Consider the following 18,691-nt stretch of genomic DNA (forward strand, 5'->3'; position numbering starts at 1 on the left):
TGAATCCTGAAGTGAAACAGGCGGAACAATGTCCTGTTTACGCAGAAAACCTAAGGAAACGCTTGTACCACCCATTTTTGGAGCAAAATAAGGCCCTTTCTGGTGAACAAATTGCAGATAAACAATGTTGATCAGCAATCGCAGGAACAGATTTGTTTATCAACAATAATTTTCACAAGAACATAAATTTTCATTATTATTGAAAATAAATGGTTATATTCTTAAAATAAATCGAACATTGTTTCACTATTTTTAATTAAACTCAAGTTTATTCCTTCAATTCTCACTTTTTATGCACCTTTTCACTGTCTGATTAAATTCCAAAAGTTTTAATTACATTTAACAAAATTTCTTCACTGCTCTGTGGAGGAAAAATAGGTAGGAAAAAAGTACCTTCCCACATCTTATTTAAGGTAAGAGCTCCACTTAGTAATAAGTTCACTAATTTTTATAGCAAATTAACTATTTTTTCTCTTCTAAAATTGTAGGAACAATACATTTTTCCCTAATAAAATTCATCCTTGAAATTTCTCGCTTGACTTTGACCTGTAAGTTTGACAAACAATTGTGGATCATCTTCATCATAATGTTGATGAACAAAATCTTTCACACCAAAACTGGCTAATACAGTCAAGCGTTTCAATAATCAATCACGCGATACAACCCTTTTCTTTTGAACAAATATAGATTAGAGAGAATATGTAAAAATTAAGTAAGAAAAGCAGCGTTTTTCAAATTAGAATAAAAAAAAAGGATTCTATTGATATGTTACTAGTCAGGTAAAGGGGATATAATAATTTGAAGTCAATTAATAATTTGAAGTGTTGAATCTTGAAGAATTTGAAAAATAAACATATTAATACATTTTTAGGTATCCCTTCTCTGTTACCGGTACTAAGTAAACTATACCTAAAATACAAATAAAATTGCCAGTCCTAGAGCTAAAAGATTGTTTTTTATTTTCTTGATGGCCAGCCGCGTACCCCCTAAACACTTTTGCGTACCCCTAAGGGGTATGCGTACCACAGTTTGAGAGCCACTGGCTTAGATTATTAACTGTTCAGTGATATATACATTTGTTTTTGATTCATATTTGGAAACAAGATGTTAGGGTTATATTCTTGAATAGTTTTAATCATTCAATCACTTTTTTTTTCTTTCCTTTTTTTTAATCCAGTTTGCTGCCAATTGATGGCAGTGTCTGTCTTTGGCTGCAGCAATTCAAAGGTACACTTTCTAAATATAAATGATGATATATTTTTTTGCTCATTCTCTACTGATTTTTCACCCATGTTCTCTATTTTTAAACTTGGCGCCCGCGAGTGCAAAGTGTTTACTGCGTTGAAGGTCTTTGTCATTAAGAATCGAATTACGGTTCTTCTTAATTTTTTAAAACGTGTATGGGTGTTTAAATTAACAGCTAATCAATTTAAAGGATTATATTTAATTTTTAGTATCCTTGGTACTTTAACGTTGTTAAGCACATTTATTTCAGGTAGATATAGAGCACGTGAATTGTTCAAACAGTTCGTGGTAGCGAACTGTAAGTAAGGAACTACTTGGCCCAATAGTAACCGAAAGTCAAAACAAAGGGATTTTGATAACAATTGACACATCAAAAGAGTTTGTTTTTATACTGATTCCAAATGTATAAATTCGTTGTTGAATGTTACCCATCAAAAGCTACGAGCCTGAGAATAATGGCCGGGTTTCTGGAAAAGGGGGAAACACCACAAAAGAGTCAAGGAATCTTCATGAAAATCCCACCAACAAACTCAGAATATTGCCGAACCCTACTGTAGAGGTTTTAAGCTTCTATCTACGAAAAAGTGGAATTTATTTTATTTTTTCGCCAGAAGAAAGATCACGGATGCGTGCTTATTATTATTTTTTTTCAGCAGTGATCGCATCGAGCCAATCGTGTTAAATCGTACCAATCGACACCAACGGTATCGAAACAAAAAAGAGATCCGACCAAATTTTTAAGATAACCAATTTGTTCAGCATATATTTTTTCAGCACTAAAAAACTTTAGTCTAGCGATCGATGAATTGAGGAGAGAGCAATCCCCTCATGTACAGAATGATTTGTTTTCTTTTTTTTAAGTTTTAATGTTACTCCTTACTTTCAGATCAAAAATTTTTGTTTACCTAATCTCTATCTTAGAGATAGGCGTTGGACTAATTCACAATATTTAAATGTGATTATTTTTTAAAGCTTATAAACATCGTGTCCTTTAATTATTGTGAAGCACAGCTAATTAAAAGGAAAAAAGCTTAAATAAAAAGTTAGCAAACAAAAATAAATAGAAAGAACCATATTTGAAAAATAAAGCCAAGTAAGTGGCTGTACAGGCTCATAGACTCAATGCAAACAAGTCGCGCACAATAGTTTATGAGGCCCCTCACTTAAGTTTCGCGTGATAATATTTCTTCACTAAAAACAAAATAAATTGACCAATACAAATAAATTATCCCTTATAATAGTTCCATTCTCCCTTATAATCTTATAATAATCCCATAATTTTTTTAAAATTCACAGCTTTAAGAAAATTCATAGCTTGCCAAGTTGAGAAAAGAAATAAATAACTTGAATGAAAAAAAAAGAAAAGATAAGAAGAATATGTGACTTGTGTAGAAAATACAAGAAGATCTCTATTAATTTCAGGAGAGGTTCCAAAGAGGTCCATCCTGTGGGCTCAAAGGCTCACAGGAAACGTGCTTACCTGTTTGTATCAGAAAGGAGTCATACATGGTTTAAAAAGAATTTACAGTACTTAATTTAATGCATAATTTGGTTTGAGGATAAAAGGAAAATTTTTAAATACCCGAATTAGAGGGGAAAACATAAAAGCAAATCATGAAAGCAAATCAGAACTTCAGAAATTAAATAAAAAGAACTAACATTATGCCAAACGCATTTACAAGAATAGCAAATAAGAGCAATGTCAAATGCTTTATTTGCCAGTTCCATTTTAAAACACCGGAACTAGAAATTTTTCTGTTGAAAGCAAATGCGCATCAGAACTTTCAAGAAACAGTTTTTAATAACTTTAGTCACTTGACACCTTCAAAATGGCTTTTTGGCGGTCATCTTTCGGCCAAAATCGTTCGTTTCACCAGATATTATCAGACCACCACTGGCAACTGAAGGCAGATTATGACAAAACCAAGCATTGTTTCGACTGTACGGGAGAGCACGCATGGGCGTACGGAAGGGGGCAGGGGGCAGCTGCCACCCTAAAACTTCAAATTTACACTAGATATGGCTGACAAGCAGATGGTTGAAAAAGCAGTTGAAAAAAGGTATATAGCTATAAAAGCAGCTGATAAAAGGTAGATGGTTGAAAATGCTGGAAATAAACAGCTGGAATGACAGAATAAAAGTCAAACAAGAAGCAATTATCCATAATGTCTTGGAAAGATTTGGCTCTAATCCAAGAAGACTAATAATGAAGCTTATTGATGATTTATGATTTCTCGTGATTACTTATTAATAAAGATTTCATAGGTATGACAGAACTTGCTGGCAATGTAAGGTTTTATGAACTGCCAATATAACTTCAGCCCCCCCCCCCGCCCTTCATCACAGAATCGGATGCCCCCCTAGAGAAGAAGCTACATACGCCCATGAGAGCACGAGCGAGATTTTCCGTGTAATGTAGGCCCTAGTTGTGCTAATTGTCAAGGCAACCATGTGTCATTTTCTATGAAATGCTGAGTTCTTCACGATACTTTGGCTAAACGTTCTATCCAGCTATTAAAATGACTGCTAAGGATGATTCTTTGAATCAGAAATTATCATATTTTAATATCATGTGCCTGCAAGAGCACCTTTTGCAATCATTAAGCCTGCGCTCCCTATGCAGGGGTAATAACCATTTAGTTTTTGCCTTAACCCTTTCAGTCATTTTGTTCTCAGTTGAGAACATACCATTATCTGCCACCTAGTGTCTTATGTTACAGGTAAATATGCATTCAAATTAGCGCGCCATAAGCTTCATTCATCAAGAAATAATCTGAAAAAAGTTTGAAAGTTCTAACTTCAAAACACCATTTTATACAAAGGTTTGAAGTTGAGGAATGGATGGATCTCAAAATAGTGCAGAACCAGGTAAGACTCCAGTCTATGTGTAAGAATATGGATGAATCTAAGGCCATATCTAACAACTAATACTTAGACAAGATAAGTAAAGACATCTAGTGGCCAAAAATAGACTAACTGCGTGAACACTGGAGGGCAGGCGATTTTTCTCAAACTACATGTCCTCAACCGAGTACAGTGTGATCAACGCATAGCAAACTGAGCAAGCGGCGTGTAATTTTTACATTGCTTTTTTCGTTGTTTCTTTCAAATAACGAAATTTTCCCGTTCACTTGGTCCTTCGTTCACTTGGTTGATAATACTTCCAAAGACCCTGATAACTTGGATCGTCTTTGGAAAGTGCGACCTATTATTGATATTGTGCAGAAGAAAACGCAGACTATTTTTCCGTCTGAGCACCTCTCCTGTGACGAGCAGATGGTCCCTTTTACTGGAAACCTTGATATCAAACAGTATATTCGGGGAAAACCTTGCCCATGGGGCATCAAAATCTTCGTGCTGTGTAATGCGGATGGAAGAGTACTCTCTTTTGAAATTTATCAGAGCAAAAAGACGAACATGGCTGAAGAGTACAAAAGCTTTGGCCTCGGAGCAGGTATGGTTTTGAATCTTGCTGGACGACTTCAGCTTGTGGAATTTACTAAACTTTATTTCGACAATTTCTTTACGTCTTTGGCTTTGCTGGAAAGACTAAGTGAGATGGGCCTCTACAGAACAGGCACTATACGAAGCAACAGGCTTCAGGGAGCTAGGCTGGAAACTGATTCTGACATGAAAAAGAGAGGAAGGGGATCATTCTGTGAAGTAGTGGCTAGTAGTGGAGATACTTGCTTGGTGAAATGGATGGACAACAGATCAGTTATCCTTGCATCGAATATGATTGAAAGTGGAGCAGTGAACAAGGTACGCAGATGGTGTAAACAAACAAAAGCCTACTTGCAGGTTGACCAGCCCCAAGTTGTATCCCTGTATAACCAGTATATGGGTGGAGTGGACAAGATGGATCAAATGCTATCATATTCCTGAACATTCATTAGATCTAAGAAATGGACCATGAGACTGATCTTCTACATGGTCGACCTATCCATCTGCAATTCATGGCTAGAATATGTAGCTGATCGGAAGGCCAAAGCAGAACGCTCGATGGACTTGCTCTCCTTCCGCATGGAAATAGCAGAGGCGCTTACGTCTGCTGAAGGCATGACCCCCAGAAGAAGGGGTCGCCCAAGGTCTCTCACCTCTAGTGAGGAGGACAAACATGAAAATGTAGACGAATCAGTATCTCGCAAAAGAAAGATGAAGTTGCAGCGTCCCTGCTCAGCAGTGAAAAATGATGCATTCTCTCATTGGCCTCAAAAAGTAAAGGGCCAGAGTAGGTGTAAAAACTCGCCATGCGTGTTGAAAACTCGCACTATGTGTTTGAAATGCAATGTTCCATTGTGTCTAGAAGAGGACAGGAACTGCTTCAAAGAGTTCCACATTAAAAAGTGAAATTTGTCTGTGCTTAGTATTTTTTTATAACTTCTCAATAAACTCACTATATCTGATGAAAAACTACAAAGTTGATCACACTGTCCTCAACTGAGTACACGCTAGGAAACATAGAAAGGTTCCTCCAAAAAATCTAAAAAAAATTGACGATGATTAGGTACCCCAAGGTGTCACGCAGTCTGGTTTTTAGAATTTTCCATCGAAGGAAAATAATTCGTGACTGAAAGGGTTAAAAAACTCAAGTGCTGCACGATCACTTGTTATCCGAAAAACCTAAATTGGCACCGTGTTGACAATTCGAGGTACAAAAAAAAACCACTTGTTAACCAAAAAAAACCTAAATTGGCACTGTTGACAATTCCAGATACAAAAATAAAACCAAAAAAAAACAAAAACAACATATAAGTCTTATCACATAGCAACACGATTAATTTGCCTTATTATTAGGAATTAAGAACTGACTGATTCTGGGCTTATCTATCAAGGAGCTATTTTGTAAAAATCTGCATGTATTTTGTTGGGGATGGGAGCATCAAATGCAATGCTTTTTGAAACATTCTTAATACGTCGTTTATAATATACATACAACATACACACTATGCAGGTGAGAAAAAAACATAAAAGAAATCTTTTAAGGAAATACAGCCTACAAAAAATCACTAACGCGAAGCCTAGGAATTTTTTACAGAGCCACAAAAAGTGCCAAAAATAAGAAAAACTAGCACAGATTAAAAATATTTCTAAAGAAAGTGCAACAGAGCCTACAAAAAATAAAATAAAAATAACAAATTAGTAGGATGGGTGGCAACCCTTATTCTGCAATCTCAAGTGTCACGGGTCAGTAAGCCAGGGCTCTAATCGACTAAGCTAGACCATTTTGACTATCCTCTTCGATACGAGACTTCAGCTAGGTTTACAAGCCCCCTCTCATTATAATTTTTTTTTAGTCAGCAAAGTTCCACTTGGGTGGTAGCTGAGGCCTTTGCTCCCAATAACGGTCCTTCTATTCAGTATTGCGTTGAGTCCAAAGAAAAGAAGCCCTCTGTTTTCTCAGAGTTTAAATTCCTTAGATCCATATGAACCAAGCGTTAGCATGATGCTTCTTTCAATTCTTTATATCGGTCGATCCCCCTATAAGCAACTTATAAACAAGTCTCCTAATTCACGATGTTGAACATGTCTCTTAGATTTGTACTTCTCTCTCATACGTTTCATTTTTCTTCATGTTTTTTTTTTGCTGATCCCCTTATCTCCTCTATGTATCCACCTTCAAAATTGCTGTTCCCGACTCGTCAGCACTATTCTACGTTTGCTCAAAGCATTAAGTGAGTTCCGTGCAAACCAAAAAATCCTACCTGACTTGAATGCAAATATTGAAATCCATTTCAAAATACCGATATTATTCAATCACCCTGGTTGCAGCAATGCAACACAACAGACAGCGAACCAGAGTACATAGTAACTAAAGCTTAAAAATGTATGTAGAAAAAAAAAATACAAACCATTGTGTCAGAAAAATTGTTCGCCTGAAGATGTTCAGCAATGACAACTACTCTGTAGGTGTCTAAGTAGAAGTTTAATGTGAAAACAAATTTTTGGGAATTTGGAAAGAGGTTTAAACCCTTTGACAATGGCGGCAAATCGAAATGAAAAGTGAACGAATGGAATCACCATGGCTAAAAATCTAAAAAACCTCCTATCATGAAAAATAAGGAAAGTCACTTTTTGGCATTTGTCACAGTGCTTTTAAAAGCTCATTTAAAAGCTACTATCATATCTACTTGCTTTTTATTCTTAAGTTTGTCTTGGAAGCACATAAGTAGGATGAAATTTTCACAAAACCACATATATTAATGTCATATCCATACTATGACTAATGATGGCATGCTAGAAGACGCCTAGATGACGGTAGGCTTAAGGATGTCATTACATCATACTACATGTCTATATTCACTGAGTGAATAATTTTCATTACAACTGTAAAGACGGTAGCTTCAAAAAACCAGATGACGGTCGAATTTAGTAGGTTTATTTACGATTAGAATTTAGTAGGATTTTAGTAGAATTTAGACGATAGTCGAATTTAGTAGGTTTATTACGATTAGACGGTCGATTTAGACGGAACTGTATGCTATGCGCATACAAGATGAAAATTTATAAAGATGAGAAGAACTTAAAGCTCAAAATATCTATCAACAGCAAAGATTTTGGGTGACTAAAAAATTTGTGAATGTAAAATAATGCATGCCAAGGATTTAAACCCCTTCCCCCAAAAAAGACCCCAAAATCATGAGTTTCTTTAGGGAGTAAATACTCCATAAGAAGCCAGCAGAAAATCAAAGACTTATTTATAAGGCTTCCAATAGTCTTTTCCCAGCCATGACATTGATAGTTTATAAGTCTCTTAAAATTCTAGCAAGCTCAGTTTTGACAACAGCGCTAATTTTTGGAATTCTATAAACACTGGAAAAAACGAATCAGTTTATGTGAAATATTTTTGTAAATATATTTTGCGTAATCTGCGATAACTTTCAACTTCGCTCTTTACTTCAATAAAAAAAAACTTTTCAAAACTAACTTTTGTTTGTTTTTTTAGCATACACAAATACAGTACACCTTACAAATAGACATTTGTCTAACTTAGGTAATGAAATAAAAGAAGTCAACATGATATTTTATAAAAAAAAAGGGGGGCATTAAATAAAGGTAGAGGCATTACTTTCCATCTCCCTTAGACTTCCCCATTAGATATGTGTAACTTTGCTAAAAGTGTCCGGAAATTCTACAACAGCGGGTATTGCAAATCTCCAGTAAAGGATTTCGGCTATGACAATTACGATATTACCCTTTATATGCTTCACAGCCTTTCTCCTCCAGAAATAGTACCGTGAAGTGCCATTTTTTGGTACCATATAGCTCTTTACGATGAATGAACGTACACACGTAGACATGAGCCACAGTTTTGAATGACTATTAAACATGTCTCAGCGATCTTGTGGCAGCAGGCTAGCCCTGACATAAAAAGAGACACATCGGTGCTGCCAATGCAAAAAAGCGATTTTCCTTGTTAAAACTGTAATTCTCTAGATTAGGGTTTTGAACAATGTCACAATCGTTTTTCATTTCGATCCACCGCTATTTTGGAAGGCTTTCAAGCTCATTTTCAAAATCCGAAAAGTCCGTTTCAGCAATAAACTTGTGCTATTAGGTTAAACCTATACAGTATTATCATTCCTGAATCATCTTCAAAAGAGATGAATTTTTATCCCTAGACAGTTTTTCTTTATCTAAGTGTTCTTTTGAACTTTTTTATTGCTATGAAAAGTGGTCTGTTCTTTAATAAATTGCAGGTATTGCTGCAACGATTATAGACTTTAAAAAGCTGGTGTCTATTAAACGATATTTTTTTTTACATTTGTCTTAAGAATGATAAGGCATACCTTGATGAAGTTCCGAGGATATGCCCTTTTGGGTATGATCATTTGCGTGTCGAACACCACTGCAATAATAAAAGACAGATTAAATAGGAGACGCAATTACAGAAATATACAATATCCTAAATACACTTGGTGTAACTAACCAAACAATATAAACGAGCCAGCAACAATATTTCCCAGGGTGCAGGGGGTAATTCAGCAATATTTTTAAAAAGGGGTCAAGTTTGAACCAAAATAAGATTTTTTTTCCGACTGTGGTAAAGTTTGGCGCTTTTTCTTCACTTTGGTTTTCTGGGGAGGGGGCTGAGCTAACGGGCTTACAGCAAGCTAATTAAAGCATGAATACAAAGTATTTAAGATGATGTTATAACAATAAACCAACCAAGCACTCTAAATCGCAGCATTTGCGCCAGTTTTTATATATAATGCCGCAAAGATGTGGAAAGAGCTTTGTCTCTAGCTTCATCTGAATAAATGCAAGTACCACATGTACCCTGTAGGCTTGGCGAAGTGTTGCAGCTACTATGGCTTATGCGGTACGTAACCGGAGCGGCACAAAAAATAGCGTCAATCAGATTGAAATCAAACCCTATAAATGAGTAAAACCGGTCCTAGTTGCTAATCTCTAAAAAGTTAAAATTCGTCCTTCCTATAAATGCAAATCACAAGAATGAAACCCTTCTCAAATAGTTCAGGGTAGTGAGCTGTGGTAACGAGTGACTCGCAATAATACTCACCGAAACTCAAAACAAGAAGTTTTGATAAAAACACATACGTCAATAGGACTGAATTTTTGTGGCCATTCTAAAGATGTAAATTCATTAAATTTAAGGCTACCCACCAAAAGTTATGAGCCTGAAAAAATATCACCCTTTTCGAAAATTGACAAAACGCCCCCAAAAGGCGAGTGACCTGGATATATATATATATATATATATATATATATATATATATATATATATATATATATATATATATATATATATATATATATATATATATATATATCTATATATATAAAAATAAGTTGTCTGTCTGTGGATGTGTGGATGGGTCAGGTGACGTCACCTGAAAAAACTGGATCAGGTGACGTCAAAACTGAAAAAACTAAAAAAAGGCAAAAACTACAAAAAAAACTAAAAACTAATAAAAAAAATAAAAAAGCTAAAAAACTAAAAAAACTATAAAGGTAAAAACCAATAAAAAACTAAAAAAAAAACTGAAAAAACTAAAAAAAGGCAAAAACTACAAAAAAAAACTAAAAACTAATAAAAAAAGTAAAAAAGCTAAAAAACTAAAAAAACTAAAAAAACTAAAAAAAGGTAAAAAACTAAAAAAAATAAAAAATAAAAAAAAACTAAAAAAAAGGAAAAAACTGAAAAATAAGCTAAAATAAAGGTAAAAACCAATAAAAAACTAAAAAGAAAAAAAGGAAAAAACTAATAAATGAAGACACTCAAAGAGAAAGCGACCAGGACAAAAGGAATGTTCGATTAGCAATCAACAAAGCACCGGGACACAGGGAGTATAAATGACGACCAGGACATAAGTAAAAAAAAAAAACTATCTATATATATAAAAATAAGTTGTCAAACTAAAAAAAGGCAAAAACTACAAAAAAAACTAAAAACTAATAAAAAAGCTAAAAAACTAAAAAAACTAAAAAAAAGGCAAAAACTACAAAAAAAAACTAAAAACTAATAAAAAAAATAAAAAAGCTAAAAAACTAAAAAAACTAAAAAAACTAAAAAAAGGTAAAAAACTAAAAAAACTAAAAACTAAAAAAAACTAAAAAAAAGGAAAAAACTGAAAAATAAGCTAAAATAAAGGTAAAAACCAATAAAAAACTAAAAAAAAACTGAAAAAACTAAAAAAAGGCAAAAACTACAAAAAAACTAAAAACTAATAAAAAAAGTAAAAAAGCTAAAAAACTAAAAAAACTAAAAAAACTAAAAAAACTAAAAAAAGGTAAAAAACTAAAAAAAATAAAAAATAAAAAAAAACTAAAAAAAAGGAAAAAACTGAAAAATAAGCTAACATAAAGGTAAAAACCAATAAAAACTAAAAAGAAAAAAAGGAAAAACCTAAAAAAAAATTTCATCTAAAAAACTAAAAAAAACTAAAAAAGGTAAAAACTAAAAGAACTAAAAAAGAAAAAAATAAATGACGACACTCAAAGAGAAAGCGACCAGGACAAAAGGAATGTTCGATTAGCAATCAACAAAGCACCGGGACATAGGGAGTATAAATGACGACCAGGACATAAGTAAAAAAAAAATTAACAAAACTAAAAAGAAGGTAAAAACTACAAAAAAACTAAAAAGAAAAAAAAACTAAAAACTAATAAAAAAACTAAAAAATCTAAAAATCTAAATAAACTAAAAAAGAAAAAAAAAGGAAAAAAATAAAGGAGAAAAACAAAACTAAAAAACGAATGTATATACAGACCGGTACAGCGGGATACAAATGACGACCGGGACACAGGGAATATAAATGACGACCGGGACACAGGGACACAACTACAACGGGGACACCGGGGGAAACAGGGGGATATAAATGACGACCGGGACAAAAAAACTAAAAAGAAAAAAGAACTAAAAACTAATAAAAAAACTAAAAAATCTAAAAATCTAAATAAGCTAAAAAAGAAAAAAAAAAGGAAAAAAATAAAGGAGAAAAACAAAACTAAAAAACGAATGTATATACAGACCGGGACACCGGGATACAAATGACGACCGGGACACAGGGAATATAAATGACGACCGGGACACAGGGACACAACTACAACGGGGACACCGGAGGAAACAGGGGGATGTAAATGACGACCGGGACACCGGGACAGGGAATGGTCGATTAGCAATCACCATCAACAAAGCTCAAGGGCAATCATTAGAATCATGAGGTATAGATCTGAATACAGATTGTTTTCCCATGGACCATTATATGTTGCATGTTCAAGAGTCGGTAAACCTGACAATCTATTTATATGCAAAGACAATGGGACAGCAAAGAATGTTGTATATTCGCAAGTTTTACGTAGTTAAAACCATATATATATATATCTATCTATATTCACAGGTGGGACATAGGGACACAACTACAATGGCGCGTAACTATTATGGCGCGTAACGACTTACGCGCGCGGGGGGGCTTGGGGGGGGGCGCGAAGCGCCCCCACCAACTAGGTGTTGGGGTGGCGCGAAGCCCAACAGCTAGTCTATATATATAAAAATAAGTTGTCTGTCTGTCTGTGGATGGATCAGGTGACGTCACCTGAAAAAACTGGATCAGGTGACGTCAAAACTGAAAAAACTAAAAAAGGCAAAAACTACAAAAAAAACTAAAAACTAATAAAAAAAATAAAAAAGCTAAAAAACTAAAAAAACTAAAAAAAGGCAAAAACTACAAAAAAAACTAAAAACTAATAAAAAAGCTAAAAAACTAAAAAAACTAAAAAAAGGCAAAAACTACAAAAAAAAACTAAAAACTAATAAAAAAAATAAAAAAGCTAAAAAACTAAAAAAACTAAAAAAAGGTAAAAAACTAAAAACTAAAAACTAAAAAAAACTAAAAAAAAGGAAAAAACTGAAAAATAAGCTAAAATAAAGGTAAAAACCAATAAAAAACTAAAAAAAAACTGAAAAAACTAAAAAAAGGCAAAAACTACAAAAAAAACTAAAAACTAATAAAAAAAGTAAAAAAGCTAAAAAACTAAAAAAACTAAAAAAACTAAAAAAAGGTAAAAAACTAAAAAAAATAAAAAATAAAAAAACTAAAAAAAGGAAAAAACTGAAAAATAAGCTAAAATAAAGGTAAAAACCAATAAAAAACTAAAAAGAAAAAAAGGAAAAAACTAAAAAAAAATTTCATCTAAAAAACTAAAAAAAACTAAAAAAGGTAAAAACTAAAAGAACTAAAAAAGAAAAAAAAAATGACGACACTCAAAGAGAAAGCGACCAGGACAAAAGGAATGTTCGATTAGCAATCAACAAAGCACCGGGACACAGGGAGTATAAATGACGACCAGGACATAAGTAAAAAAAAAAAACTATCTATATATATAAAAATAAGTTGTCTGTGGATCTGTGGATCGTGGATCAGGTGACGTCACCTGAAAAAACTGGATCAGGTGACGTCAAAACTGAAAAAACTAAAAAAAGGCAAAAACTACAAAAAAAACTAAAAACTAATAAAAAAAAATAAAAAAGCTAAAAAACTAAAAAAACTAAAAAAAGGCAAAAACTACAAAAAAAACTAAAAACTAATAAAAAAGCTAAAAAACTAAAAAAACTAAAAAAAAGGCAAAAACTACAAAAAAAAACTAAAAACTAATAAAAAAAATAAAAAAGCTAAAAAACTAAAAAAACTAAAAAAAACTAAAAAAAGGTAAAAAACTAAAAAACTAAAAACTAAAAAAAACTAAAAAAAGGAAAAAACTGAAAAATAAGCTAAAATAAAGGTAAAAACCAATAAAAAAACTAAAAAAAAAAACTGAAAAAACTAAAAAAGGCAAAAACTACAAAAAAACTAAAAACTAATAAAAAAAGTAAAAAAGCTAAAAAACTAAAAAAACTAAAAAAACTAAAAAAAAGGTAAAAAACTAAAAAAAATAAAAAATAAAAAAAACTAAAAAAAAAGGAAAAAACTGAAAAATAAGCTAACATAAAGGTAAAAACCAATAAAAAACTAAAAAGAAAAAAAGGAAAAAACTAAAAAAAATTTCATCTAAAAAACTAAAAAAAAACTAAAAAAGGTAAAAACTAAAAGAACTAAAAAAGAAAAAAATAAATGACGACACTCAAAGAGAAAGCGACCAGGACAAAAGGAATGTTCGATTAGCAATCAACAAAGCACCGGGACACAGGGAGTATAAATGACGACCAGGACATAAGTAAAAAAAAAAATTAACAAAACTAAAAAGAAGGTAAAAACTACAAAAAAACTAAAAAGAAAAAAAAACTAAAAACTAATAAAAAAACAAAAAAATCTAAAAATCTAAATAAACTAAAAAAGAAAAAAAAAGGAAAAAAATAAAGGAGAAAAACAAAACTAAAAAACGAATGTATATACAGACCGGTACACCGGGATACAAATGACGACCGGGACACAGGGAATATAAATGACGACCGGGACACAGGGACACAACTACAACGGGGACACCGGGGGAAACAGGGGGATGTAAATGACGACCGGGACACCGGGACAGGGAATGGTCGATTAGCAATCACCATCAACAAAGCTCAAGGGCAATCATTAGAATCATGAGGTATAGATCTGAATACAGATTGTTTTCCCATGGACCATTATATGTTGCATGTTCAAGAGTCGGTAAACCTGACAATCTATTTATATGCAAAGACAATGGGACAGCAAAGAATGTTGTATATTCGCAAGTTTTACGTAGTTAAAACCATATATATATATATATATATATATATATATATATATATATATATATATATATATATATATATATATATATATATATATATATATATATATATATATATATATATATATATATATATATATATATATATATATATATCTATATTCACAGGTGGGACATAGGGACACAACTACAATGGCGCGTAACTATTATGGCACGTAACGACTTACGCGCGCGGGGGGGCTTGGGGGGGGGGCGCGAAGCGCCCCCACCAACTAGGTGTTGGGGTGGCGCGAAGCGCCACCCCAACAGCTAGTATATATATATATATATATATATATATATATACTAGCTGTTGGGGTGGCGCTTCGCGCCACCCCAACACCTAGTTGGAGGGGGCGCTTCGCGCCCCCCCCAAGCCCCCCCGCGCGCGTAAGTCGTTACGCGCCATAATAGTTACGCGCCATTGTAGTTGTGTCCCTATGTCCCACCTGTGAATATAGATAGATATATATATATATATATATATATATATATATATATATATATATATATATCCCTGTGTCCCGGTCGTCATTTATATTCCCTGTGTCCCGGTCGTCATTTGTATCCCGGTGTCCCGGTCTGTATATACATTCTTTTTTAGTTTTGTTTTTCTCCTTTATTTTTTTCCTTTTTTTTCTTTTTTAGCTTATTTAGATTTTTAGATTTTTTAGTTTTTTTATTAGTTTTTAGTTTTTTTTTCTTTTTAGTTTTTTTGTCCCGGTCGTCATTTATATCCCCCTGTTTCCCCCGGTGTCCCCGTTGTAGTTGTGTCCCTGTGTCCCGGTCGTCATTTATATTCCCTGTGTCCCGGTCGTCATTTGTATCCCGGTGTACCGGTCTGTATATACATTCGTTTTTTAGTTTTGTTTTTCTCCTTTATTTTTTTCCTTTTTTTTTCTTTTTTAGTTTATTTAGATTTTTAGATTTTTTAGTTTTTTTATTAGTTTTTAGTTTTTTTTTTCTTTTTAGTTTTTCTGTAGTTTTTACCTTCTTTTTAGTTTTGTTAATTTTTTTTTTTACTTATGTCCTGGTCGTCATTTATACTCCCTGTGTCCCGGTGCTTTGTTGATTGCTAATCGAACATTCCTTTTGTCCTGGTCGCTTTCTCTTTGAGTGTCGTCATTTATTTTTTTCTTTTTTAGTTCTTTTAGTTTTTACCTTTTTTAGTTTTTTTTAGTTTTTTAGATGAAAATTTTTTTTAGTTTTTTCCTTTTTTTCTTTTTAGTTTTTTATTGGTTTTTACCTTTATGTTGCCTTTTTTTAGTTTTTTCAGTTTTGACGTCACCTGATCCAGTTTTTTCAGGTGACGTCACCTGATCCACGATCCACAGATCCACAGACAACTTATTTTTATATATATAGATAGTTTTTTTTTTTACTTATGTCCTGGTCGTCATTTATACTCCCTGTGTCCCGGTGCTTTGTTGATTGCTAATCGAACATTCCTTTTGTCCTGGTCGCTTTCTCTTTGAGTGTCGTCATTTATTTTTTTCTTTTTTAGTTCTTTTAGTTTTTACCTTTTTTAGTTTTTTTTAGTTTTTTAGATGAAAATTTTTTTTAGTTTTTTCCTTTTTTTTCTTTTTAGTTTTTTATTGGTTTTTACCTTTATTTTAGCTTATTTTTCAGTTTTTTCCTTTTTTTTATTTTTTTTTTATTTTTTATTTTTTTTTAGTTTTTTACCTTTTTTTAGTTTTTCTTTTAGTTTTTTTTAGTTTTTAGTTTTTTTAGTTTTTTACCTTTTTTTAGTTTTTTTAGTTTTTTTAGTTTTTTAGCTTTTTTATTTTTTTTATTAGTTTTTAGTTTTTTTTGTAGTTTTTGCCTTTTTTTAGTTTTTTTAGTTTTTTAGCTTTTTTATTAGTTTTTAGTTTTTTTTTGTAGTTTTTGCCTTTTTTTTAGTTTTTTTTTAGTTTTTTAGCTTTTTTATTTTTTTTATTAGTTTTTAGTTTTTTTTGTAGTTTTTGCCTTTTTTTAGTTTTTTCAGTTTTGACGTCACCTGATCCAGTTTTTTCAGGTGACGTCACCTGATCCACACATCCACAGACAGACAGACAACTTATTTTTATATATATAGATATATATATAAATATGTTGTTTGTTTGTGTGTCTGTCGACTGACGTCATGTTTGTGTGTCGACTGACGTCATTATAAGGATTGAGCTGTATGTCATCATGAAGTTGTTTTTCGAATGACGTCATGTTTGTCGACTGACAAAAATACAGACCGGGACACCGGGACACAAATGACGACCGGGACACCGGGACACAAATGACGACCGGGACACCGGCACACAAGGAATATAAATGACGACCGGGACGCTCAAAGAGAAATTACAGACTGGGACACTGGGACACAAATGACGACCGGGATACTGGGAATATAAATGACGACCGGGACACAGGGACACAACTACAACGGGGACGCCGGGGCACAGGGGGTTCGTTCTTAAAGGTGACAAACTAAACGGTTATTATAGACATTTATTTAAAACGTTTGTTTGATCAGTTGATTCATTTGAGGATTGAAAAAAAAAAATAACAGAAGGTTTTTCTTACGAAAGTGTACATCGAAGCTGACGAAAGACACAAATTACTACATCGTATATTACGCAAGATACATCTATAAAACTAGCTCAAACAGACGCATGATATTTCCCAGCATCTGTAGAATTCTATAACTAGCACTTTATTGAGCACAAAGAAAACAAAACATATAACCTTCATCTAATTCCAGATGAAGGATGTAGGAGGTTGGCTCAAAACCTCCTGATAAGGGGTTCATGATGTGTTTTGTTGCGTGAAAATGTCACAAGATATTTCGGTTTATGCTAGAATGAGCCCTCTCCCAACATTCTACGACAACTGGTTCGATACGATCAGCTATGAAAATAAAAATAAAAGGTGACACAATAGGTGACCAAAAAGGTGTTACCAATGCGAAAGTGATTTCCCCTGTTGTTCAAAGGGGAAGGGGGCAACTGTAATCCTTCTAAATTTGGTTTTCGACAAAGATGATTCCAATGGTCCTATCTTGTTTTGGTCCAACCTCATTTTGGTACTTTCATTTTGATCCTACTCCATTTTCGAGAGGTTTCAGGCTATTTTTTTAAATTCCCATTAAACTAATTCCCAATAAATCTTAATATTAAGATTCAACTAAATAATAGCTACCATTTCTCTATCAGTGACAGGTCTAGGCGTTTCCAACCCCGCCTCCTCATTTTCCCCAATCGCACCCGGTCAAAATTTTGAGATAGCCATTTTGTTCAAAAAAGTTCAAAGGTAAAATAACCATGCCTCCGGGTTTGACAACCACACTTCTAGACCCCATAGCAAGGGCTCTAAGCTATGCAAGTTGTCCATTATTATGATTTGAGGTTTTTATGGAAAGGGTGGTCGTTCAAACTTTGGAGGGAGGCAGATGCCTCAAAGAGAGAATTTTAATGCAAACCATCCTAACTCTCATTGAGCCTTCGGGTAAATACAGAATTGTTCTAAAGAAGGAGCAGGGGAGGGTGGAATTAGAAATTGATATCTAATCCCTCTTGATTTTTGGGAATATTTCTGGTTTATGCTATTATCATGAAAGTAAAGAGCAACATTAAACCTCAAAATTAGCCAAATTTATATCGTATAGGAGTGGCGATGCCCCTACCTCATCCCCAACCACCCTCTCGTGGTCGTAGAAACTTCGAAGGATGCTAATTCGATCGAGAATTGAAAATTCTGGTACTTTTTTTTATAAGTCAACAGTAATTGGAGACCAACCAGCCCATGTGCTAAAACTGTTTTTGGTGTTTGGTCCTTTTGTTATCCCTTAGAACATCTGATCGACATTTTGAGGTACCTATTTTGTACTTTCTCTGTGGCTGCTCAATTTTGCATGTGAGGGAATCTTCCATGGGGGGAATTATCCGGGGAGAATTTTCCCCAAGGGTGGGGGAATTTTATCTCTCCCATCTGTTTCATATGGCGATTCTTTCTCACCAGACATTTTGTTTTTGCAAAGTACCTTTAAAGCACATGCTTGAGCCCAAATTTTTGTAACTTTTAATGAGCCTTCAGATAAATATACAAGGAGGTAAGAAGGGATAAATTGTTTTCCAATTTCTCTTCATTTCCGTAGAAACGCAAAACCAAGACAATTAGCTTACCACTAATTTCCAGCAAGTTATATTGAGATCTGACAATTTGTTCCAGTAAATATTTCCCGATATTAATCATTGAG

The 18,691-nt window shown here is 33.2% G+C and overlaps 1 protein-coding gene across 4 annotated transcripts in view; it reads right to left on the reverse strand.

Moving 5' to 3' along the window:
* Nucleotides 1–18,691, reverse strand: part of LOC136025045 (transforming acidic coiled-coil-containing protein 2-like) — a 189,620-nt gene that overhangs the window by 79,456 nt on the left and 91,473 nt on the right. For all 4 annotated transcript variants that reach the window (XM_065700719.1, XM_065700714.1, XM_065700718.1 and 1 more), the window contains one exon: nucleotides 9,036–9,094. In XM_065700719.1, coding sequence (XP_065556791.1) covers nucleotides 9,036–9,094 — 59 coding nt within the window. The remainder of the gene's footprint in view (nucleotides 1–9,035; nucleotides 9,095–18,691) is intronic.

The sequence above is a fragment of the Artemia franciscana genome, chromosome 3 (genome assembly GCF_032884065.1).
Source record: "Artemia franciscana chromosome 3, ASM3288406v1, whole genome shotgun sequence".
NCBI classification, from domain to species: domain Eukaryota; kingdom Metazoa; phylum Arthropoda; class Branchiopoda; order Anostraca; family Artemiidae; genus Artemia; species Artemia franciscana.